Source organism: Electrophorus electricus, chromosome 8 (genome assembly GCF_013358815.1).
Source record: "Electrophorus electricus isolate fEleEle1 chromosome 8, fEleEle1.pri, whole genome shotgun sequence".
In the NCBI taxonomy this organism is placed as follows: domain Eukaryota; kingdom Metazoa; phylum Chordata; class Actinopteri; order Gymnotiformes; family Gymnotidae; genus Electrophorus; species Electrophorus electricus.
In genome coordinates this window covers 13,823,227-13,849,610 of record NC_049542.1, presented here as the reverse complement: position 1 = coordinate 13,849,610, position 26,384 = coordinate 13,823,227, and the positions used below count along the sequence as shown (strand labels likewise).

Here is a 26,384-nt window from a genome sequence, read left to right as displayed (position 1 = left end):
TGTCTCTCTCTCTCTCTCTCTCTTTCTCTCTCACTTTCTGCACATCCTTGGTCACCTAGCTCTCCACTTCGTATCACGATCAGCAGGACTGAACCAAAGCCAGCATCAGCAACCCTCTGCGATCACGCTGGCTAATCGCCTCGTTGGTAGGCAGAGAGAGGGTCAGGTGGTCAGAGGGAGCGATCGAACCTCTGCATGTGCTGCTGCTGCCTGCCATGCTGTGCCATTCACCCGTGCAAGGCGGTGAGTCACACTGCTCTATCATGTCCCATGCCTCAGTACAGGCAGAACCGGCACACACCTGGTGCAGAAAGATAACCACGGCTGCAGGGCAGGTGGATCAGACCTCATTATGTGAACCACACACGCACACATGGATCAAAGGGGAGGAGAAGGAGGAATAAAAATAGAATGAGCTGAAGAGGGAAGAGACAGCTGGGTGAACCAACTATGAAAAGCTGAGTTCAGGCGACATTAATGAAATCGGGACGTGAAGTGATATCAGGTTCATGCTTTTCTCCACACACATTCAGGCAGTTTACTTTCCTTCATCCAAATGCTTCCACAGCCTACACAGCTCCTTAATTTCAAACAGCCTATGAATTCGCAATGACGCTAAAATTCTTGCTCAGTAGAAATAGCTCACTACATGAAACCAATTTTCAACTGTAATTCATACACATATATTATATATCATACATATTCAGTTACACCCAAACCCCAACTCTCAAATGTCATCTAACCCCCACCTCTCAATAGAAAAGTGCCGCATACTCCCATGATGCTTTGTTCCTCCCATGATGCTGTGCTCACTGCAGAGGCCATATCAGATGTATATAACATCAATCACAGCGGACATTCCTCGGTCTAAAGGAAGGACCTTGAGCACTTTCTCCAGGCTGCTGTGGCATTAGTTCCATGGTTTGTAGGTCCAACTGTACATCACACACTGCTGAGCATTTAGGTTTGGATTAGGTAAGGATAATTAGGTTTAGTGGCTTTCTGTAGTATAAAACAGTGTAACAGCCACCATACGTATAATCCTGGCTATCCCCAGAATCTACAGAATCTTTCAGATGTTCATGGTCTGAGTTGTGTAATGCAACTGACCCAGAACCAACAAAGACAATCCAGCTCACAAATAAACTCACCAACAGTCTACATTGGTAAAGCCAGTTCATTGCCATGTTTTCTCTCTCTCTCTCTCTCTCTCTCTCTCTCTCTCTCTCTCTCTCTCTCTCTCTCTCTCTCTCTCTCATACACACATTAAACCTATTCCTCACCCTGAAAACATTAAACCAGAACCATAAATTTTTATGCCAAGCATTATTCAGACCTTTCAAACTCCCGAGACACCAGTTTCACAAAGCAATTCATACTTGCTTGCACGATCACCATCATGATGTATGCTGCCAAACTGATTCATTAAACTCCACAGAGGCATATCGTAAATATCTGCAGCACTCTAAACTTGCTATGGCAGCCAGCACCATATTCCGCTGATACTGCACACATCCAGCCATCTGTCCCCAATTTCTCGTAATCATCCAGTAGGCTAGAGTTATGGGGCTCTGCCAGCTCCCCTGGGAACTACAACTCCCACAGGGCATTGCACTTCAGGCAGGACAGCCGGACGTGTGGCGACAGAAGTGTGCTGTTCTGTTGTATGTATGTTCAGTGCTCTCCACCATCTGCATGTGTCAACTGGAATTTGGTCTCAGGTGGAAGCTGTGATGCAGGTGTCTAACTGACGCCACTGTGGTAGCCCATAGAGATGAGCCCAAAAACACACAAACACACAAACACACACACACACACATACACACGTTCTGGCTGGGTGTCCCTCACACACATAAACAAAAGACTCCTCACACTTCTTCACCATTCACACACACACACAAATCCTCACCTCTCTGTTCATGTGTGGCATGCTGTGCTTTACTTTCATGCCTCCATTGCTCTGACTTGCCTGACTCTGTTCTGATTGTTACCTGATAATCTGAATCAGGTGTGGCAGTGCTTCGAAACCACCTGCGGTACAAAACAGGATGAAACAGAATGAAACAGGACACACAGCCCACTTGCCTGTTGGATAATGGAGCTTACTATGAGTTACCCAGGACTGTTTAAAAGTAATTGTTTACTGGGTAAAGTTCCTGATTTAAAGAACAAATATTCAAACTAATATGTGGGTGAGATTAATAGGTTTCATTGAGAGCTTGAATCAGATCACCATGCCTGCTGCCGTTTTTGTTGTGGTTGGCCACTGGGCAGATTGTATTCAGCACCTGGCTGCTCCAGACCACCTGAAGGGCATATCAAAAGGGCCCTGGGATTCTGGCAGTCTGCTTGTAAACATGACAGGTGTGGATATCATGTGAGGTCACTGTGTCATGTTGGTGCACCAGCTCAAGAACTGGCAGCTCATCCCTGCAGAGAGACCCACCTCTGACCAGACTCTCACATCGCATCTGCCACACATAGGAACTGGAGAGTGTCAGTTAGGCTGGAAAGGAGACCTTTTGCAGGCTTCTGACTTGTAAATGGATGTATACATTTCAGATAACCGTGAAAATTAAACAAAGTTTTCCCATGTAGACCTCAGGAGCCATATCTGCTATGCGCAGGCCTGCAGTCCTGGCTGCTGATCAGCTAGCACCAGAGCGCTGTTGGGGCTTGATGGATGACCAAGCATAGGGAAGACATGGTGAACTGCAGCATGATCATTACCTGAGGAGGAATGAGCAAATGTCTAATGATGGGCATCTCATTTAGCCAATGGGGAAATGAAGCAGAATGGTGTTTGGGAGGTGAGATTCCACAATGAGAAGGTGGGAAGAATGGGAAAAATCCGATAGATTTGATACGATAGAGTTAATAACTTAGTGCTAACATCGCCTTGAATCAGAGAGGCACTGGGGATTCAGGCAGGAGACACATCTGGGACACCAAAGGAGAGTGAGGGAGCAGGGAGAGGGAAATCAGACAAAATCATGCATGAAATAGAAAGAGCAGAGCACCAAGGGGGAAAAAAAGGTGCAGATTGAAGTCAGTAATTACAGAGGAGAAAGAATCAGACGGGGGGGGGGGGGGGGGGGGTAATTACAAAACAAGGAGCTGAAAAGCATCAGTGAGAGACTCGGTGGAGGAACAGGTGGCCTCGGATCCAGACAAGGTGAGTGACACGTGATCGCGTGGGAAAGGATCCAGAAAAAATGAGTGACATGTGGGTGATCAAGTTGTAGGGAGCTACAACAAGCATTGTGCTTTGGAAGGAAACAGTTCCTGAGGACTGAAGGAGAATGCAGGGGAATAATATAAGGGCATAAGTGAACCTGTTCAACAAGAGACAAATCTGGATATAGTATTAGATCAGAGTTATAGAAGAGTATTCATGGTCATAGCATGGTGACTAGGAGAGAGTTTTACAGGCATCAAGGCAAATATCACATGTATGTGAATACTGCATTATGGTTTGGGGCTCTATGTTTTTGTTTTTATCCGTTTGTATAATATGTGATTCACACAATACTCATTGTGATCTGATTAACTGCAGGTGTGTCTAATAAACTGCTTAGCAAGCTTGGCAGTCAGCCAACAGAGCACCAAAAGAGCATTACAGCGTTCATCTATAGACAGCACAACTAGTGACAGAGACAGACAGAGAGAGAAAGAGAGGGAGGAGAGATGTAGAGAGAGGAACAGAGAAAAACAAGAAGAAAGAAGCCAAGAATGAGGGAAAGAAGAAATTCGAGCAGGCAGTGGAAGGAGAGTGGAATGAATGAGAGGGAAAGCAAGGAATTAAGACAGAATACCAAAGGCAGAAAATCTGTAACATATCACTTCTGTGTTTTCTGAGGCACAAGGCTTATCAAAAATGTGAATGTTCTTCACTCTGAACAGCTAATAAAATGTGTTTGCCGCACCATTCCACAACAACACATGGCACATCGGGGCATTAGACTTCCTTTTGCCTTTTTGGGCAAATGTATCTATTATACACATCCACAAAACAAGTAACCATAGCAACAGAACTGCAGGCTGAGCGGTTCTTCTTTTCAGCATCGGTCATTCTTTCTTCAGTGGTAACTTCCCAGATTGCGCAGGGGCAGCGGACATGAATAATTACCTCCTTCAAACATACCCACTCTCTCTATGTCTCTCACACACACGCACACACACACCCCCACACATACACACACGCTCACATAAAGGTACCTACATAATGTGGACAGACTGACAAATGTACTTCCAGTGAAAGAATGCGATGTAAGAACAGGCTTTCCAATTCCTCCTGAGCACAGTTCCAGTGGGGTGTGCACAATCACACAGCGTATGGTTGACAGCACTGGCCTATCATAATCTCCCCCACCTATCTATATGGTGAGTTCCAGGAAGCACAAAGACCATCAAAGATCATCACAAATTCAGTCATTACAGGAAAAAGTGACCTTTGAAAAAGCACACAGACTTAATGCAGGTTGTATTCCAACACTCCTTCCTGTGTCTTTTGGATTTTAATGAACAGAACTCTTGATGATCATATACTTGCATGTACTCACAATGGCTAGGATTATTTGGGTCTCTTTCATTTGCAATTTTTGTGTCATAATCCTTCATGTTTGATCTTACTTACATATTTGTCTTACTTTGTAAATAAGATTGTTTGGTGAAATACTGCCAAGGTTAGGTCAACAAGTCCTTCACAGAGCCTTGGTCCTCTGAGTACAGGCACACTGTTATACATATATACTGCAACAAAGCTGCCACATCAGTCCCTGGGCCCCCTGCAGAACCAGGTCTTTGCCAAGAACCTGATTTAGATCCTGTCCAGACACTTTCTTTTACAACAAATGTTTGGCCCACTAACACCCAGTGCCTGGTACCGTCTTTCAAATAATCAAACAGAAATTGAGGAATGAAAAAACTAATTATTCAGACTCATTCTTGGTGCACAATAGTTCAGTACCCAGTGTCCATTGATTCTTTAGAGACCAACTGCAATAATATCATAGCATAAAGTGAATTGGAATTTGACTGGTTGGGGCAGCCTTTAAGGACAAGATAATATGAGGTTAGGCAGTTATCTACCATGTTGACATAGGTGCACATCTGTATAGTGGTATTACACAAAAACCTGGTACCCAGGTTTATGAGAAAATAACAACTTGAAACTTCACAAAGTGGGGACTTGGGCCACTTCTGTTGGCAATTGAGAACAGTGAACAGTATCACCCTACTGCTATAACATCACAAACCACTACAAATATCATGGTCTGGCCAGGTCACAATCTGCTAATCGCTGTCCATAGCCACATAAAAGGCACAAAAATCTACATACCATACCGCATAGATTTTTGCCCACACACATTATTAACAAGCTGAAGTCGTGAGCCATCTTCAGTTCACATCTTGTGTGGAGTATCAGGTTCTAGCTGTCACACTTTTGATTTCCAAGCTGCCATTAATAATATAATTACTGAAATCTTGCATCCCACAGCTACTGAGATGATTGTGTAAAGGCTCATTCACCACTAAAACAACCTCCATTTGTTTCTGCACAGCTGAACTATAGTTTTGTTTTCAGTGTTTCAGTCTTCTGCTCCACAGCTGGACCTTATATCATCCACACATATTGCCTAATACATAGTACAAATGGCCATGGAGTATAATGCATGGTATAGTGTATACTGCTAGGATATTGTCTGCATATTAACTATACAGAGCATGTGTCTGGTTATAGGTTCCATGGTCTCTGCATTGTGCTGATAGTGGTTTATTATGTGTCAGTGGACTGGATGAATGCTGTATTAAGTTCTCATTGTGCTCAAACTTATGCTTCTTATATAAAGCAAACAAACCTTATAATCTGGAATTTGAGTCAAAGTGCACATCAATATGTTCTCCTGGTTGAAAGCACATACAGGCAAATTGGCAATACAGGCATCCTGATCACAGTGGAAGCCTGAAATCTGTGGCATCTGAATGCTGTGTCACTGGCTGAAAAGAGACAAAACAGTAAATCATAGTCAACAACAAACAAACAGGAAGAATGTAATTATTCACTGACTGTTAAATGAGACTTTTAAAATGCTTGTGTTTTAAAGTCATGACAAACATACAGTATAGCATGTTTCCTGTTAGCCACCAAATGCATATTGGTGCCTGATAGATGCTGGGTTTCCTATCTCACTCTATCACCACATGTCTCAACCAACCATGAGTAGAAATACTTGACATTACATCATGACCACATAACTACTTGTTTGTCTGGTATGTTGCTTCGTTATCTCAATAAAAACCCAACTGGTTGCATTCTTGGCACACCAGGACAGCATATGGCACCACATGGCACAGCTGGGATTTAAGCAAAAAATCCCAACACTGGACGGAACTCCATGATGCCAACTTTCACTAGTTTCACCACTCACTTGAAGCATAAATGGAATTTTCAGAAACAACTCTGAGAAACAAAAACATCTGACTTAAACAGGAAAAACAGACAGGAAAGCTTGATTACTAAGTAATATTTTGGACCTTCAGAGTTTAATTGAAATCTATCATCACTTCTCCATAATTGACCTGTATAGCACAAAAAGCAGGATTGCTACACCCAGATGCACACATCTGGCACTCTCTTCAGGCTCCCTTCCTTCACCAGGTGACACAGCTGGGAGGAACCATGTGCTCATCAGACTGTCCAAAAGGTTTCAGCAGGATGATTTCTTCTCTGGTTGGTGGAGATCAGTTCTCATCAGTCCTCCTGATTGCACCATGACCAGAAACACCCATGAGCCTTGACTCTTCAGCTGACTGACAGCCTTTTTACTCAGAAAAGTCTAGATTGATTTTGTTAATTAAAAAAAACCAACTCTAAACCTATACCTGCTTCAGCTAATTGCCTTGAAAAAGCACCACAATTTACGATTCTATTTGGTACCACAATAATCTCGTTGTCTTGGGAAAGGTGAAAGTTGTCTTGACATTGTCTACATGGTGCATCTCACAGGGCAGAGCAGAAGCCCCAGAAGGCTAGGCAGATGTGCGGGATGAGGCACTTCCCACAGCAGAGCAGGCAGAGGGTGGCTGGTGGCTCAGAGCAATGTGTAAGCGATGTTCTGTAAATCTCCATCTGCAGCCTGGCTGGATGGCATCATGCAGCTATTATTTGGTTGTGGGAACAGGGTGGAGAGATATCGCCCTAATAAACTGAAAGAGTGAAAAAAAACTTCACAGGTACAATGGATGTTCTTCCCCTCCACCTCCCAGATATAACTGAAGCAGAGATTGCACTCATCAGCATCCATATCCTGTGCTATACCAAACACACTTATTCATACACATACACACACACACACACAACAAAACATTCATACACAGACACTCACAGTCACAGACACATACAGAAACACATGTACACACATAATCACACTTCTGTATGTACACACACACACACACACAAAATAATGATAAATGCACTTTGAAAATATACATGTGAGTGCGCACAAATATGCACAGTGAGCACAAATGCATATACACTCAGAGATAAAATACAGTGACACAATTTGCAATGGACCACTCACATGAACACACACACACACACACACACACACAATAATGGGAAGAGAGTGCAATGGTTTGATAAAAGCATCCTCTGACATAACTGCTTCTTGCGGTGTACTTTTTTCTCTCTCTCTCTGTATCTCTTATACACACACACTCATACTTTCCCCTCTCTCCGTGTGTTGTCCCGCCCACAGAGGAAGCAGATCAGACCGAATCACTAAGGCCACACTCATGCCCGCTGTAGCTGCCAGTGAGTCCTAGGGCTTGGAATCCCTGTGTGGGCTCTATGCCTTCGGTGGGCCTGCGTTGGCCTCTCTCCTGGCTGCCTGCCGAGTGTGCCATCTGTGGGCTGGCAGGCAGGAAGGACTCTGGCCTTCTGCTTCTCCCTCTGAGCTCTCACGTCACAGCTTTATTAATTACTGCCACGCCCACCTTGTCTCCCCCGAGCCCATGTGCTTCCTTCACCTCCAGCCATCGTGCCTGTAGATGAAGGTGCAGTGCTGTGGATAGGACAGCAGTACCCACACTCATCCTAGATGGAAACAACACCAGGTGCATACAGGTATGCCTCAAGTACACAAATATAGCAAATGCATAATTGACCAGCCTATATAAATAGGGTGGATGTAGGGTCAACTGTGTGCATGGAATAGACAAAGGCCACCTAACATGTGAGTGGGTCAGGAACCTGCTCGGCCAGGCCATGAGGCAGGCAATTGCTCTGAACCAATCTAGAGTAAAGATTAAGTATTGCATAAGTTTGAGTATAAAAAAATTATTTTGTGATTCATTTGGAACAAAAATGGTTAAAAGCATCAAGTGGTTAGAGGACAGATGCATTTTTGTGGATTTTATGTATAATGAGCTAGGAGTCATTAGCTCTGAACAGGTGTGTCGGTGGGGACATACGATGTCATAATACAAAGCACGTACACTAGCATGTGAAACCTCCAGCTTCCTCAACTTGCCCCAGGTGAAAGCAGCTCCATCTCCCGCCTTATTCTCAAACCCATCCAGTTATTCCTGAAATCTCCCTTTCATTCGATGACATTGTGAACACGGTGTTCATTCACAACTGCGGGCCATAAAACTTATCTTGTTTGTGCACAGAGAAATCAGCTAGACCTTTGATACTGTTGCATTTTCTTAGTTTCTGCCTTATCTAAACCAGTTCACAAACACATATGCTGTGATCGGATGAATGCATCGTGGCAAGCAAACTGGCTTGGGTAAGTTTTGTAGATCATGTTTCAACCATATTAAGGTTCTTTGGATAAAATATTGACTGTTACGCTTAACACATCACTGAGAGCCCACGCATCCCCACTCTCAGACCTCTTGACATTAACCCTAATTTAAATCTTGATCGCATTCGTCCTTCACCATAATGCTTAAATTGCTTAGATTGGCATTGTCTAGTCTTACCGTTTATTCCCAACACAGTTTCCTATGGATGTACTAGTTGTTCCATGGAAGGACGATGGCCAGGACATGCGGGACTTCTTAAGCCCCGGCCGGTCACTCGTGTCCATCGCATTAGAGCGCTCTATCTGTCGGTGGTGATGCCGGTCAGTGTCAGAGTAGCCGCGGTGTTTGATTTTGATGGGGGTCCGTGGTTGTCTCCACAGATGCTGCGGAGGCTTGAGGGTTGCCTGACCCTCCCGGGGAACCGGCAGCGAGAGAGACAAGCTCTTCTTAGAGCAAGGTGGCGGTTCCATCATAGTGCAAATTAAAAGATCTATTCAAATAAATATCTAAATATATTAAAAGGAATCGAAAAAAGCTTTATGGCTATATATTCTCGCACATCAAAAAATAAGATTATTTATTGTCCATAATTGTCCATAAGTTTATTGTCCATAACTGGCTCTTCTCCATATTCAACAGGGAAATGTAACAAAAACAAGTCCAAGGCAATTATATTCTGTGCTTTTAAAAGACGATACACTATTACATGAAAATATTCAAATAATTTGAAATTAATCACAGTGTACGGATAACAGGTAATGGCGGTTTGTTACCCTTTTCTTGACATGGTGTGTAGTTGTTTGAATTAATTCAAAAGTTGTGGACCAAAAATGTCTCCGCTTCAATCCACTTAAAACCGTACGACGCGCCGTATTGTCCGCGTTGATAATGACAGACACTCGCCAGTGCTGTTCCCACTTAAGTTTGTCTCCTCGTCGCCCATGGCGCAATGAATCACTTATTTACCGTACAATTTATTGCTTTTTTATCAACCGCTTATTGCAGAGCCCCTGGCCGCTGGCGCTGTTTACTGCACTATGCTGGGAATTATTGCTCTTGCTAACAGCACATGTCTGTCAACGATCGCTCGCAATCACTTGGTTTCCAACTAGACACAGTCTCTGGGTAAGGAAAAAATTGTACATCTGGAACTGAAGCGACTAAAACTCCTGCTCGCTGTCCACAGATTCACCTTCCACCTCCATTTAAAAAGCTCCAGGCAAACAGTTTCATTTCGTGAGTAATTCTGAATTTTGCCTAGAGAACATCGTGCGTGGGATGTTCCCGAAACCCATGAACGCGTTTTCGTGTCGTTCCTTGGTTTCTTGATTCTGAGCTACAAAGCATTCCTTCCGCCGACTAATCGGTGCGAATCGCGGTCCCTGCGCTCCTCTTATTAGCAGTTATCTTATCCATGTTTTTCTTGCAAACATCTTCTGTTAAATTATGGCATTGGAGATACAGTTAGGCTTCTCTCAACATCTCGGCGCGCGCGCGCACTCTCTCTCTGTCTCGCTCTCTCTCTCTCTCTCGCTCTCTCGTGAGCAAGTATTCGGACCTGCCCTCGACGCAGTTTGGTTTTCTTTCGGTTAAGATGAAAACAATCTCGGATTTACTGCCCTTTACTTTTTTCATGTTGCGTTCGTCCATTTGACAACGTAGTGATTCGTTCATCGTGTCAAGTCCTCCCGCCATCAGAGGCATGCGAATACAATGGTGACTATTTATTAAAAATGATTAATGACTCAATTTAATGCAACACGGCTACATACTGTTTACATATTACTAACATGAAACGAGTTCACGCCCTACGCAACATGGACAAAAGTAAACGTTATTGGATGAGTAGTGCCTGTTTGCATAAGAACCGCATTTTACGTTCGTTTGCAGCTGTCTGTCGCAGTATTTCCCAGTATTGCGAGTTGTCACTTTTTTTAAATACAGCTTTTCATCGTTATAATCATAATTAGCATGTCTCGGAAAAGGGCTGAAAATGGAAACGCGAGGAGTTGCATTTCTCGTCTAAATTCACAAACGACTATTACATTTTTCTTAGCCATTTGTACAATTATCTGTTGAACTTGGATGAAAGACAAATAATTAATCCTTGATATTGGACAATGGCGCTGCTGTCATTTTTTAGCAGGCCCCCGTTGGACAGAGGTTTGCGCGCGTTAAGATGACAGGCATCCGTGTGGTAAAATTTAAGATTTTACTTTATGAAATTTCAATCATCTCAGTAGCCATTTCCCCCCCATTTTTCAAGGGAACCCCCCCTTCACCGAATGTTATGCGAACATTCCATTAGTATGTCCAACACCTATCTCCCCCCCCCGCATTATAATAACGTGAGGCAAGGTGCTCTTTTTAGAAAATACTAGCCCAACAACGGACGGCTTTGTGAAGTCAATTTATTTAAATAGGAAATTACCACTCAACCTTTGAGTAGTGAGTGCCACATAGAATACATAATTACTCAAAAACAATACTGTAATATCCATCTCCACAGAGAGAAAAACAAAGAACGATCCAATCACATTCCAGATACCAAATAGGCCTATTCTCCAATATTTTCATGTCTGCATACTCTGGTAAGCAAACAAAGCATGCCTGGTTCCCCCGCCCCCCCCAAAGAGACTAAGGCTGTTCAGCAAAGCCCAGAGAGACGACAGAGGCCTGTTTGGCACCAGAAACATTTATCATCTCTCTGACATCTTACAGCCAGGAGTAGAGAAATGCCACACTTCACCCCAAGGTAAACCAGGAACACCAATAAGTCACCTGCCTGCCCCACCAGCTACAGCTGAAGGAGATTGCAAATAAACACAATGGCATACATATGTAAGTGTGGTCTACTGAAGCCCATACATTCAGCTGAAGAAATAACTTTGATTAGGATAAACCAACTATCCCATATATATATTTTTGTACACTGTGTGGCTTAATAGCAATTAGCAAGGGACTACAAGACATTTAATGCGTCATCTTCAAGAGACTTAAATGTCCCTCGTTCACAGCTTCAAAAAATTTAAGGAATTCTGAAAATATTTAGACATGGATAAAAGTTTGCAATGGATGTGTTTGCTATTGTGAGGCAACACGGGACCCTTGTCCAAGGACTGTTTTTGTCAGGCTCTCATTACTGCACTGTGATAGAGTGCAGTAAGTGCCCACTCCACCCCAAAAAGAAACAAGCAAGCATGCAGGTCAGTCTATCCCTGTGATGCCAAGAAGGCTGGCTCCTGTTCGGTTTCCAAAATGTGGTCTCCACACTGGGGAACACTGGGAAACAGAGGCTCCCTCCTTCCCTGGTTAGGTAGGGGGAATGAAAATTCTTATTGCTCTGCTGCCAAGGAAGAATGGGTCAGTATTAAAGGGTGACACTAGCAACACTGTGGGGGTGGGTTTGTAATTTGGCCAGGCTGCCATATTTCCAAGTCTAGGCACGGCCTAGCTATGCTTCTGTATGGAGTGCGTTAATTGTTCGCTGGCAAGATATCAGCAGTAGTTTAGCCCTTCACACAAAGGAACCCAAAATAGCAGCAGCTTGCTTCTTCTTTACTTGTGACGCAGTAGTAGAGCTGAAAGTTCATCTTTGTTTGTCATTACTTGCTTGCTCCTCCAACTGCCCCACCCAAAAAACTACCAGGCCTGACAGTTTTCCATCAGGAGAGAGGAGAGTGCTGACTGGCAGTCTAATTGCCCATTAATTGGATCAGAGAACTGCTGAAAGCCTGGGTTTCAGACACAGGAGGTTTGGCTTGATGGAGTTGGAGCCAGGGTCGAGTGTCAGCATGACCGCATGCATGGGGCCTCTTCTGCAGCTGCCAACCTACCACTCCGCCCACCCCAGTTAACACCCGCTCTCCCACGCTAACAGCCCATCATCACAGGCACTGGCGGTGAGGACAGTGACCCTGGCCAGCGTTCACGCACAGCACCAGCACTCAACCACCTGGGGGGCAGAAGTGCCAGAGGCACAGATGATTCATATGACACAAACACCATTTTACTTGAGATGGTGCTTTCAGGAGTTCTGATAATACTGACGAGAGCATAAATATCTCTACTAGCAACTCTTTATAATCTGTGGCAGTAGCTGGCTGTTGGGGCATTGGGGTATTGAGAAAGGGGGCGGGGAGGGAAAGAAAAAAAAAAAAAGAAAAAAAAAAGAAGACGACCCCACACACCACGCAGGTTTCCGTAACATTCAACACCAATGGTGCAGGGTGATTGCAGGGGTGGAAGTAGTGAGAAAAAATAAAAAGGCAGAAATAAGTGTGTCTCAAATCACCCATACTGCCATCTTGGTGGCCCTCAGAGAGCCCAAGGGATCAGGATACCCAGGTCCAAGAACAAGCTTACAATTATAGCAGCAGCAGTGATGAAAGCCAAGGGAGCACCATGCCAAAAAACACAACAGGGATAGGTTGTGTGGGGACATGCATTTTAAAGACTCCCTCCCTGCCCTGCCCCCTTAAGTGTGTCTGCTGCCAGTCTGCAGAAAAGCAGATGCTCATTCTCATTTTTCTGAGCCTATTAAAAAACACACCAATGCAAGGCTCTCACTCCTCTGCTCCTGTATGAAGTCAGCAGGGGAGGCCATTAGGTGCATTTTGTTTTGTTTTTTTTTAAGACACCACAGAGTACCCAGACAGCATTTTAAGCTTCCAGACTTCTCATCTCACATGAATCTCCACTAGTGCTGCACCAGCACTTGTTTGGCACTGGTTAACTCCTCACGACAGACCCATTATCCTAATGAGCAGGGAGACAAGGTTCTTTCAAATGGGCCTTGTTCAATCACGTTAAAGCTTGAAAAAAAGGTACACAAGTCAGTCACAGCCAATGAACACCATTCCTGCAACAATCGTTTGTTTAGACACCCATCCATACTGCAGAACAGCACCAGCCACCCACCCGTTGAGAGCTAAACCAAAGGGAACATCTCTCAAATAAAGCTGACATTTTGCTTCTCTCATTACCAAATGAAAGTCAATAGCTTCCCCTCCACCTCTTCCACTAGCCCACTGCTTTAGATGGCCAATGTAGGTTCTCAGCAGTGTTCCCTTGCTGAACTTGCATTGACATTTATTTTCCACTTTGAGTAGATTCAATATTATAGTGGGGGGTGGGGAGTGGAAATTTTAACCTTTGGCACCAACAGTTCAGGTGTACTGAAAGAAACCCTTTTGTTCTGCACCACAGCAAAACAGCCTTATTTGCTATTAAACTATCATTTTTAAAAGACCAATTGGAAGGCAAATCTCCCCTTGTGTCTGTCTACTGGTTTCATTAATGCATGAGGACAGTCACATGGCTTCAACCAATACAGCTGAATGAGGAAATGTAATTGATGCTGAAGAGGGCAGTGAAATCTCCAAATGAATTTGAGAAGAGATTTAGGAATAGTGAAGAGAGCTTTTTAAGGATTACAAGCATGCATGTTATCTAATGAATCAGGTACAATTCCTGTACAAAACAGATGACGACAAACTAACTCAGACTAAAAATTTCATAAAGCATCCCCACAGACACCCTGCTCAGTATAATCCCCAGAGGAATCTCACCTGTGAGCAGCATGTATACTCAAACACAGAATAGGACCTGTGATCTGAAGCATGGGACCAACCACATTGGCCTCCAGTCAGTAATAGTTGTCAGTATGCTTCTGGACTTTAATAAATGCACAAGGAGATTTGGATGAACTTAAATAATATTTACTTGCTCATACAAGTCACAAAAAATGCAGCATATCTATACAATTGAATAAAGCGCTTGTTGAGCAGTCAATCAATGGAAAATGAAGTCTTTGTAAGTCATTTGTACATAGCAGCTCCTCTTGGTTCATACATGTGTGAACTCATTTGGTACAAGACAGATGCTGCACTGCACAATCTCTTACTCACACATACCCCCACCCCATCTCATTATAGACTAGAAGGAGGAAAAGAAACAAGAACAGGACTCTAAAGTATCAATCAAGCTTAAGTATGTACACAGCAACTAAATTGATGTTAAATAGTTCAGGCTCAGATTCGGCAGAGACAATTGCAACAAACTTCCAAATTTGGCACAAGAGAGACTGTAGCTTCCACTGTGAGCTGCAGCATATGCCAGAGGTATTGAGTTATCACAATCAAAATGTCAACCAGATTAATTATGTCACACATCCAGTACCCACTCAATCATATGCCAATCATAATCAGTCAGCAACAGCTCCAGGCCTGCAGAAAACGGATGGCAAAGGAGTTGTCACAGTTAGATTTAAATCAGTGTAATACACCCCTGCCGCCCCCACCCACCATGTTTGGGCATTGGTCCAGCCTGGTCAGGAGCCTCAAATGTTCAAGTTGTAAAGAAAACTGCAGCCACGAGAGAGCACCTCCCCTTCATCTCCCTCTGCTGGTTTTTAGGGGAATGGCACCTAGTAGATATTTATGTTGGGGGGGGCAAGAGTTGTGTGTGTTTATATATTTATAAAAAACCCACACAACAAACCCCACCAAACACCCCCCCGCCCAAAAAACAAAACCACACACACACACGGGGGGGGGGGGGGAAGATGCTGTGCAAGGAACAAAAAGGGACAGATTGCAGGCCTGGTGACAGTTCCCTGAACATCTCCACCCAGACTCCACCTAAGCACTTTGCAACAGCAAAACTGCAGACTGAACACAAGATAAAGGGAAGGGGGAAGAGTAGGCACCCGTCGAGCACATGGAAAAAGACCTGACGGAGGTTAGGAAGATAAGTAATATGTTATCCAAGTGCAGCACACAACATTCAGTGCAGGAAAGCAGGCCACGTGATGGAGGAAAGTGGAGTGGAGGGTGGGGGGGGGGGGAAGACCAAGGCAGATCAACACACCCAAATGTGATGCTGAGCAGGAGAAAAAAAAAAAAGAAAAAAGTAATACAGGCAGGGTGGTGGGGAGGGGCCACTCTGTTACAGCCAGAGACCTACGAACATCACAGGCGAACCCAGGATTGATATACATGTGCTGAGTGGAGACTGATCCTCAAGAGATTGGACTCATGAGCGTTAAACTGTAGCGTTACACAGAAACCATTTAAAAAAAAATAAATAAATAAAAAAAATAAAAAAATATATATTATATAATCCCACCAGTGGAAGGGGGTTCTTCTCCCTTGTGAGGTAACTGCTGTCTTAGCGTCTCCAGTAAATGAAAGAGAGAAAATAAACTAAAATAAATAAAATGCAAATTAAAAGGAAAAAGTACAATTAAAAAGGGAGAAATAATTTACATATAAACTGAAGTCATATGCACAAGCAAAACTTCCAATGGCTGGCTTTTGTAAGGTAGGCTGAGCTCCAGGACTGCCCTCCCACCCTGGGGTGACCCTGCTGACCTCCCAGCCAGGTCAGCAAGTTACTGTCCCCACTGCTAGATGCCCAGCCCTGGCCTCTTTCTGCAGAATGGCAGAGAGATTTTGCAAAAGCGCCACCATGTGGCAGTTAAAAGATGCGCTTGCGCTTCAGGTAGGAGTCGGCATAGTGTCCCCCGAGGCCCTGAGAATGCTGACCCACGTAGCCGCCCTCAGGACTGGGCTCCGGAGATGGGATCAGACGAGAGAAAAGACGCTTCTGCCCACCCACAGGAGTCTGTGGCAAAAAGCAGGTGAGCGTGAGGGAGAGCAAAAACAAATGTGTTTTACAGTTGTTAGCATTAGCGGGGTGTGCAGGGGAAAAATGCGTACCTTGCGCCCAGTGCCAGGGGCAGCAGAGAAGAGACTGGTGCGAGTCCCAGGAGGTGTTCCCACAGCCTGGCCAATGAGATGAGTAACCATTTAACCATCCACACAAAACTAACTCAACTCTGCCCAGTAAACACACAGATGAGCTTGCATATGGCACATCAAGCCAACCTACCCTAACCAACTAAAAATAGCAATAGCCAAAGTTATACCCTTGGGCTAAAAGCCAGTTTAATGACTCACACAAGAGGGTCTTGTATGGAGAAAGGAGTAAGGAGAAAAGAAATGTGAGGGTCATTAAAAGCACTGCTCACTCAAGGTAAAAATTGAAAGACAACATCAATCATCCAGAACAACTCTTCAGAAGACTGTGCTGGTTTTAAAATAGCCATAGCATACTGTAATACTGAAGGGGAAGGAGGGGTATCAATGCACAGGAGGACAGCACCTTGTTCAGCCGTGTCAGCGGCAGGCTTCCGGGTGCACCGAAGCTTAAGTAGGAGGAGCCAGGAGGACTAGGGGGGGAGGGGAAAGGAGGCGCTCGATCCACGAAGCCCGAGAGTCCAGCATGCTGCAGACCAACACACATGCACCAAGTTAGTATTCCTTAAGCTCAAAGACTAAAGTATTTCTTAATGCTACATCTAACTTTTGTATTTGCTATTGCTCATTTATAAAAATTTGTTAATACTCATTAATAGTGTATATGGAAATTTTGAACTGAATATTTTACTATGTGTGACAGATGGGTGATACAAGACAAACAAGCCCAAGAACATCACATAGCTTGGAAACAAGCTAGCCAGCCAACTCTGCTCCATCTGAGATTAACATTTTGTACATCGTCCCTGACAAGGGAAGAATAAGGGGGGGGGGGGGGACGTAAACCTAGCAAGGCAATGCAAAATAATTAAAATGATATGCATTGTGGGTGGCAGTCCTTCCTTAAAAGCAGGCCATGTAACCAATTGTCTGCAGTAACTATACAAGGCTAGATGAGTCCAGCATATACAAACACATCCAACACTCCTATTCTTAGGCTGTTAAAATGCTGAGTATACTTACTCCTTTTACACAACAATTAGAATATACAAACACCAAAAAAATACACAAATAGTTTTTTTTCCAACTATGGTTATAGATTTAAGACCAAAATACTGACTTTGAATATAAGCCACAAGTGTTTGGATTATAGACCGAACAGCTATGTGGTACGATTCAGATTCTCTGGAGCACAACAGAAAATGTAGTCAGGAGGACAGATAAGCTAAGCTTATGAAAAGCGTCAGCCATCAGTCAAAAAATAAAGGACCCAAAGATCTAAAGAATAGAGTCAATTGTGATGCAGCCCCCCGCCCATAATTGCAGCCATTAATATTTAGCATTGTGCATACAAATGTTCACTAATGTCATGGCAAATGGATTCACTGGACTCAACTGTAATCAATTAAATATGTTCAGGTAAAAATCAGTCAAATCTGTTCATTAAATGTTCTGGGAGGCCACCATGCTTGTGCACCATACCTGTACTCTCTTGATGGCGTGGGGCTCCCAGCCTATAGACTCCTGCTGCTCATACAGGTGAGAGTGTGAGTCCTGTAAACAGGTCCCAGATCAGTAGGAACCGGTTTACCAGCACACATACTGAAATGGAGGAGATTAAATGCTACATATAACCACTGACCTGGCGCAGTGATGGGAACTCATAGGAATCCTGGCGGCGCAGACCGTAGATGGAGTGGACATTCTGGCTTGGGCGCAAGTTAGATGTGCCAGCCAGTGTAGTTGGCCTCTTCCTGTATGGGTGAGCCCTAGAGTTGGCTGCTACAGGAGCACAGGGCATGTTAGGACGTGTGATGACAAGGAAGAGCGGGATGTGACAGCACACGTAAAGAAGCAGGAGGCCCACCTGAGGACGGGAATATACTGGGTGCGTTCAGAAAAGGGTTCTGGGACACTCCGATGTCATTGGATGGATCTCCCAATATGGACACCTGGGGTGGGCAAAGAGCAATACATGAATTGCATGCCAACTGCTGACAAAAAAAAAAAAAAAAGTAAACTGCCAACGAGTAAAACCTTAATGAATACAGGAGGCAGGAAGTAGCCCCAGAATCGCAGCCCTGGGTTCTATAATTGCATATCTAACATTTCACTGCATGACTTCGTAATCATGGCAACAAGTGTAAATCAATGTAATACTGAACTTTTTTCCTGCTGTGTTAATATATTATATTCACTCACTTTAGGTTTGCACTTATTTTTTACATTTCAGTTTAACACGACATGGAGATCTTAACACCTTAACACTACCACGTAGGTTTCCTTCAAGATAAAAAGACCCCCCCCCCCCCATTACAGCAGTCTGAACTTTTTACTTATAAATACAACTAAAGCCACAGTGACCTTGATTCACTTATAATACTAGACTTTTACATGTATGCTTTGATGAGGGTTCTTAACAGTAACAGCAGCATGGTATACAATACATTGGAAGTTTTATAGTGTTGCTCAGGTGTGTGCTTTAACATCGACTCAGATATAAAGGAAGTTACTTGATGGAAGCCTCACCGCTGGCAGAGTGGGCCCATCTGGGCTGAGCACACTGCCCAGGAGAGGCATGCTCATCGCCTGGGGTGCAGGGGAGGGGTTCTGGGGGTAGCCTACAGGCCTGGCTGGGGACTGTGGCTCCCGCGCTAGTGGCCGGCCCAGAGGAGGTGGCTTCATTAGGCCCAACGGCTCTGATGGCAGAGCAAGACCTGAGGCCACGGCACCTGGATCGGAGAGATGTCACCACAAACATCAGAAGTGAGTGAATTTTTTCAAATACAACAACATGTACTGCATTGGACAGCCGGCTTTCTCCAGAGGAACTTATGTATTCATCACCATGACCGTTCTTCCTGGGTATCGAACTAATGACCATGGTGTTACTAGCACTTTGTTCTACCTACTCTACCAGGTGAGCTACAGGAGGTGCCTCATCCCAGGCCTTGTATATACCTTGGGCCAGCACATTTGTTGTGGCGTGAGGTAGATCAGCCAACATGCCAATGCCCGGCTGTAGGGGAAGACTGGCCAGGGGGTTCTCGCCCAACAGTCCAGCCTGCCAAAGACAAACCACATCAGCTTGAACACTGCAAACCAGCATAGGTGAAAACATGAGGAGTGAAAGCTGCACTACAGCAGAGTTCATGTACACGTGTAATCAGAGGCTTAGTGAATGCAGGTTAATGAGACACTGATGTAATTGAAACCTTTTCAGGTTATTCAAAATGAGCTGCTGGTGCCTATGACTGCTTAGCCACACACAAAGCAGGAGAGAGCTTGGACTTGTCACTTATACTGGCTGAAGGATCTGCCAAGAGCTCAAGACAGGCGTGCTAATAATATTTCGCTCACGTCAATCTTCAAAAAAGACGACATCCCATTTACCATCCAGCAACTATTGGAGGGACACATTGTACAAGAGCGTTCCTTGGCAATGTCTCTGACAGGACCCAGCCCTATCCTGACACTTCCTCTACATAGCACAGCACACCACACCCTGACACAGAAGCACCACTCACAAGGCAGCAGACAGCCCTGCAGAAAGCCAAAGAGCATTTCCTAGAAGGACTTGCTAGGAAGGGAGAAGTAGAGACTGAAGGCTATGAAGTACATGTCAAAAGATCAGTGATGCATGGAATGGGAGAGCTCATTAATGGACAGGGCAGGTGGGAGGGGCAGGACATGAGAAAGAAGCAGAGTCTGCATATACCTGCTGGACTTGGTTCTGAAGCAACAATTGCACCAGAGCTGCAGAGAGGGCAGGATTAGCCAGAAGTGGCATTGCTGGGGCTGCTCCAAGCAAACCTGCACACACAAACCAGTCCACTGGTTCAAAATGGGAGGTGTTAATGTCACAGGGGGCTGTTTGGGGGGCACACAGGTCAAAGCTACCTTGTTTGTGTCCATGGTTGAGTGACGCCAGCAACATCTTCAAAGTGGCTGGGTTACTTAGGCCAGACAGGATCTGCAGGGCACTGGGTTCAGGGAGGAGACCCTTTCCCCTGTTCAAAGCCTGAGAGAGACAGGCGAGATATGGGGTGGGGGGGTGGGGGAAATCAAGAGAGAAGGGAGATATTAAAAGGACAGAAATGCTACAGCTTCAGGAGCTTGGGCATTAAAGGGCTCTGTGGGCAGATTGGACGGTACCATAGTCTGTGCAGCAATGAGAGCTGCCAGCATGCTCCTGCCTGGTGGTCCTGGGGCACAGAATGACACTCGAATGTGGGTGCCACCAACAACCTTCCCATCAGTAACCCGCTGCACCTCCTCGGCCATCTCTGGTGTGGGGTACTCCAGCACAGCAAACTGCCGGAAGCTACTATCCTGTCCCTGAGCAAGCTGGAGAAAACAAAACACACACACCACAACAAACAAGGCAAACAGTCAAGAGTACTACCTCCCCAAAATGAACACAGTTTAGACAGACACAATAAAAGACTAAACTTTCTCAGATACAAATCGCCTGCATGTATGCCTCAGCATATGGCTGAATTGGAGGCCTAACTGCTAGGCCAGGTGAAGGGGATGGTTCAGCAATAACGATTGCCAGAATGACCAGACCAAGTCGGGAGAGTAGCATCACTTGCCCAGTTTGGCCAGTTCATGGTGGAGTCGGGGGCACCATGTTACATAAATATGGCCTTAGTCATTTGCATGTCAAAAACCAATGATCTGTTAACAAATGAAAACAGTAAGGCATGCAGGAAAATGTCAGCATATCAAATATGAAGCAAAGACTACAGCTTCATTCTTTTATGGAAAAGTTAACTTTAATGGGTCGAGTTTGACCACTCTGTACCTGACATGTTTTGCAAAGTTTAGAGAATATCCCAACAAGGCAGATAAGTGGCTCTAACGTCAGAACTACAAATTTTAGAAAACAGTCACGCGAGTGTCAAATCTGTCACCATGTGTGTATAGCAGCGAAAAAGCCACAATCAAGTCCAAACTGCTGGACGCATAGGTCAACGAACAGTGAAGACGACACCAAATTAGACATGCAGTTAAGAGAAACATTTCACCAACTATCCACATGAACACCTTCAATGTTAAGATGTGACTTAAAACGGAGACTCATTTAAAGGTGAACTTTGTTCTTATGAAGTCTTTTCACTCTTTCTTTTTGTTGTGAAATAAGCAAAATACATTGCAAGAACTTACAACAAGTGTACAAATAAATAACCTTAACTAAAAATATATCGTCTTGTGTGCTTATTTGTGTGTGTGAATAACACTTAATACAAAAAAAATCATTAGAGTCAGTAAAAATTTGGTTTGGGACAGTAAACTTCCCCTTGCTTGACCAACTGGACAATTTTTTGCTGGGGGGGAAACCACCATAAGATGACTGGACTGGTAGAAGTGATTGCACATCTGTGCATTAAGTTCAGGGTGAGCCCTAGGCAGGGCTAAATTAAATTGGTGGTAATTACTTGCCAGTGAAAATGCTTTCAAGATTGTAATCCGAATTTATGAAGTTAGGAAGTGAATTTTAATGCAGCCATGCTTTAATTACAAACTGTGATCCACAGCACTCAAACTCCATTCAAATTGTTCCTACAAAAAAAAAAAAGCACTTAATTTATTCCATCCTTTCTGACACAGAAGGATTCTAATGAATAAGGGACTGGAACTAATTCGATATTTTATTGGTGTACATGCCTTTGTGTTATGGTGCTCCATAAAGGAAAACAGTAAGCAATCAAATTGAGCACAGGTCACTAAAGCCTTACAGAGTGACTTGATTAGTATTTGAACACTTCATAGAGTTGGGCCCATCCTCCATGTAATAGGCTAATAAAACACTTAAAATCCAAGTATAGTGTGTGCCAGAATCTTTAAAGACAAAAAGAATCACCCCCAACACCTCAGAGCAAAGCTGTACAGTTAGCAACACACAGACGTTGTGATTTAAGGTAGACAAGCTGCCCCACTACTACAGATCAAGCGCACAATCGCCCCAATTCCCCCTCTCTAGTCTGCATCATGTCTATTGGTTGCAAACAAAAACCTCACCAAGTATAATCTTCTCTAGTCTCCAACACATCGGCTTTAATGAGCAACCTTTGTATGGTGCACACGCAGTACAAGGTATTATATGCATTTTAAAAAGTTAGTGAATTGTACACAGAACAAAGCACCTTTTTGCATTCTACACACTGAGTGCAGTCACTCTAGCCTGTCTTTCCATCAGAGTCATGGTTTTTGTGGCTGAACGTCAAACTGTTGTGGTCCGTTTGTTACTCAGACAGCTCTCGGCAAGCGATAAAATAATGCATTTCACGGTGTGAAATCAGTAGGAATCAAGCCACAAGGTCGCAACAGACACCTCCCAAATAAATAAACATATGAAGCAGCACTTTCCCTTCAGGGGTATTTTGTTTGCACTTCTATCGAGTGGCTAATCAATAAGGCAGCAATAGAATATCCTACTGCTGGAATTTTGATTCATATTTTGCCATTAGTCCAGAACACACTAGTGGGAACTGACTTCAGATAGATACTGGACACGACGTACAAAGGCAGACAAAAAAAACCCCCAAAAAGCTTGAGACAAGTTTGTGAAGGCCGTTGTGCATGAAGGTGCTCCCACCTGACAGAAGACAGGGACAGGTGTATCAGGCAGGGCATGGCGGAGGTCCTGGACGTGGAGTATGCCCGGTGGGAGGCGGTCCATGCACAGGCAGCGAGAATGCAGCATGGGGAAGGTGAGTGAGCCCACCTCAGTCCAGTGAACATAGAGCGTTCTTGATCCCAGACGCTTGCCCAGGAGCTCTGACTTGGCACGTGCCGCAGAGTCCTTCTTCATGAACTCCACAAAGCCATAACCCTTAGAGTGGCCCGTGGTGGTACTATGAATCAGGAAACATCGCTCAAGGTTGCCGAAGGGGCGCACCAGCTCCTCAAACTGCTGCTGCGTGAAGGCGCCGGGCAGATTGGCCACGCACAGCAGTGCGTCCGTCGGCTGCAGCTGCACAAAGAGGTCACGGCCACGCAGGATGTGCCCGTGGAACTGGCCGATGACCCGCTGGGCCTGGTCGCCATTCAGCAACGTGACAAAGGCTACACACACACACACACACACACACACACACACACACACACACAAAATGGAGGTATAGGGTATAAAGCTTTGCTCAATAATGACTTGTGAAATGAATTGAGAGAGTGGTTGGCAGTTCAAGAGCAATGTCTTAGTAGTGACAGAATTTGATTAAATTTTGAAAGCTACTTCATTTGTCTTTGTAATAAGCCCGAGGCCTTCATCAACAGCTGGTCACCAGAGGACAGCTGATTACGGGCTGACTATTAAAAGGATAACGACAGATTAAGTCGGTAGTGGCACTACTGCATGTAGAAATTCCCAGCAAAAGCTCCAATCACAATCGTGTCAGTAGAAAGGCTCATCTGAAGAGCATGTGGTCCGCAGTGGTCCAAAAGGCAGAAATTAGCTATGGATGAATGGAGTAGAGCATGACTAGTGGTGCTCACTGCTGTGTGCAATTGCAGACCTACAAACAGCACATATATTGGTGAACCTTAAAGTGTCCACTGAGCATAGATACACTGGTGAAAAAAAACTGGTACGATGCCTCATGAAATTCAATAATGAAACTATATCTTAATGGCTCAGTGTACAAAAAGCTTTAACCCAGATGGCACAGATCACAGCAGTAGCTGCCAGTCTAGTCTTGAGTAATAGCTTTTCATAAGACCACAAGCACATGTGCTGTGGATCTTGTATGCATTTATATGTGTCTTCTATAGCTTGCCATATAACCCAACAAATTACTCAGTGTTAAACACCACTTCAAATGATTTTGAATACAAGTCATTTCAAAGGCAGTGTGATGAGCTGCAGCCAGAGGATCAGTGCAGCTGAACAGTCAGATCGATTCAGTTAAGGACATGGCGTCTCCATGAATGCAAGAGTAAGTGATTTTGCTACTCTATAATACAGGCCACGAGAAGGAAAGGACATACCTGTTCCTTTGTATTTGTCAACAAAGCAGTACTTCAGATCATAGCTGCTCAACAACTCGTGCACTTCCTAGAGACAGAAAACAGATTAGTCCAAAGAATTTTCCAATAGGTTCGAGTTCAAATAATTTCAGTGGCAAAGGTTTTTCTTTAGCTTATGTAATGGTGCTACACTGAAGGGGTGTGCAAAATGGACTGTTAGAACAACAGGTACAAACACTATGAAAATGCTAGACAGTGCTTAAAAAAAAAAAAAAAAAAAAAAAAAAAAAAAGCTAGCTACAAGCACGGGGAACGTTATGGGGGCGTTAAAAGACTAAAGGGTAAAGATTAAAACATTTGCTGGGGGATAAATACCAGGTTAAACGCTTCCTACGCGTTACCATAATACCAAATCGAGCACGCTCTTTTGGCGTAGCTGAACATTCGTTTTGTTAAAGCGATTTCGCAATTCTCACAGGTCCCTTTTCCGTCCCCAACAACCAAAATGTCTCCAGAATACCAGAAGCATGATTCACAAATCAAGATTTTCCCGATTTCTGGCTTGTGTAAGTCATAAGGTTAATATATTGACTAAATGCTATGCGCAACATCTTCCCCAATAGTTTTAGTGAAGGTTAGAGAGAGATTTTCTGCTTATTTTTGTTTAACATTTACTGAGCTGATCAAGAGCAAAGAATTGCATAAGTACCAACCTAGCTAGCTAGGAAGCTTAAAAAAAACAACAACGCATAAATAGGTAATAAGCAAGTCTTTATCCAGAGTAAAGCGTCGACATGCTCAAGCCATGAGCACGACAGCTCGATGGACGGCGTTAGAGTGTGAGCTAACTAGCTTGGATAGCACATTTTGGTTAGCTAGCGTTAAAAACCTCAACCTTTGCACCTCAAATAAGTTTAGAAGTGTCCCAAACGATAGTCAGTGTTTTTACAGAAATACCAGACACGCTCAGCGAAATTAGCTGATGGACGGATTTGTCCAACCAGTGAAAGACAGGTGGGACAACCAATTTATACGTCTAAACTGGCACAAGAGGACCGGTAGATGGCTAGGTTAACATGCTACAGACTAAGATAGCAAACACTAATTAGCCAGCGTTCACATTAACGCTAGTTTCACACGAGGGCGACTCTTCCAGATAAAAGGACAGGCGTTTTTGTGATAGCTGTGATTTTGAGCTCTCTCAAGTCTCAATTTTTGATAGCCAAGTTAAAGCGAATGCGACGACACACTCCGTCACTTAGCTAGCCTTAGCTTAACTTACATCAATGCTAGCTAACGCAGCTTGATAGTTTAGTGAAGTGCCCCTAAAAAGTTTGTCATCCACAACCCGTTCGCCTGCTAGCTAGACACTGAAAAATAAAGAACTAAACAACTAAAACGTATCGTCCGGATACTTGCCTGATTAGTAACATCGACGGGAAGGTTCTTAATAATGATTTTGCGGCGATTGTAAAACTCTCGTCGAGTTCGTTCCAAACGACTGGCAATTTCTTCGGGACTGAGGGGTGTCAATTCATCGTCAACCCGTCGAGATTGATCGTTCCCCCTGGACGAACCTTCATCATGGTGCTCTACCTCGGGATCTTTGTACTCTTCGGCAATGCAGTTCTGCGATTTAATTTGCTCACAGTGTTCGTGGAATGGACGGGCACCAACACAGGACTCGTCGTCTCTGGCAGCTCTAACTGAAACCACCGCCGCCATCGCTCCCTGTGGAAGTTTCCTCACTCAGTACGCTGCTTGCTTTGGGCAGTTTAAACAATACACGCATGGAAGAAACTCGTCGCTCATTGGAAGAAGGGAAAATGCGTCACCGTC

General features: G+C 44.3%; 2 protein-coding genes across 4 annotated transcripts in view; both read right to left on the bottom strand.

Moving 5' to 3' along the window:
- The window catches only part of pde4a (phosphodiesterase 4A, cAMP-specific), a 49,935-nt gene extending 39,573 nt beyond the window's left edge, over window positions 1–10,362 (bottom strand). The window contains exon 1 of the mRNA XM_027027284.2: window positions 8,992–10,362. Coding sequence (XP_026883085.2) covers window positions 8,992–9,287 — 296 coding nt within the window. The 5' untranslated portion in view covers window positions 9,288–10,362. The remainder of the gene's footprint in view (window positions 1–8,991) is intronic.
- A 5,006-nt stretch (window positions 10,363–15,368) lies between these two features.
- On the bottom strand, window positions 15,369–26,284 carry raver1 (ribonucleoprotein, PTB-binding 1). 3 transcript variants are annotated; one of them, XM_027027303.2, is made up of 14 exons: window positions 25,965–26,284; window positions 24,567–24,633; window positions 23,176–23,645; window positions 20,730–20,921; window positions 20,475–20,595; window positions 20,293–20,387; window positions 19,536–19,638; window positions 19,104–19,306; window positions 18,442–18,526; window positions 18,217–18,356; window positions 18,057–18,128; window positions 16,981–17,103; window positions 16,536–16,601; window positions 15,369–16,440 (listed from the first exon to the last, which is right to left on the bottom strand). In XM_027027303.2, exons 1-14 carry the CDS (start codon window positions 26,268–26,270, stop codon window positions 16,294–16,296), a joined length of 2,190 nt encoding a protein of 729 aa, XP_026883104.2. In that variant the 5' UTR covers window positions 26,271–26,284; the 3' UTR covers window positions 15,369–16,293. The 3 variants fall into 3 exon arrangements, with proteins under 3 accessions (XP_026883104.2, XP_026883105.2, XP_026883106.2); XM_027027304.2 differs by having other exon boundaries at window positions 18,217–18,353; XM_027027305.2 differs by having other exon boundaries at window positions 23,305–23,645.
- Window positions 26,285–26,384: the final 100 nt, after the last annotated feature.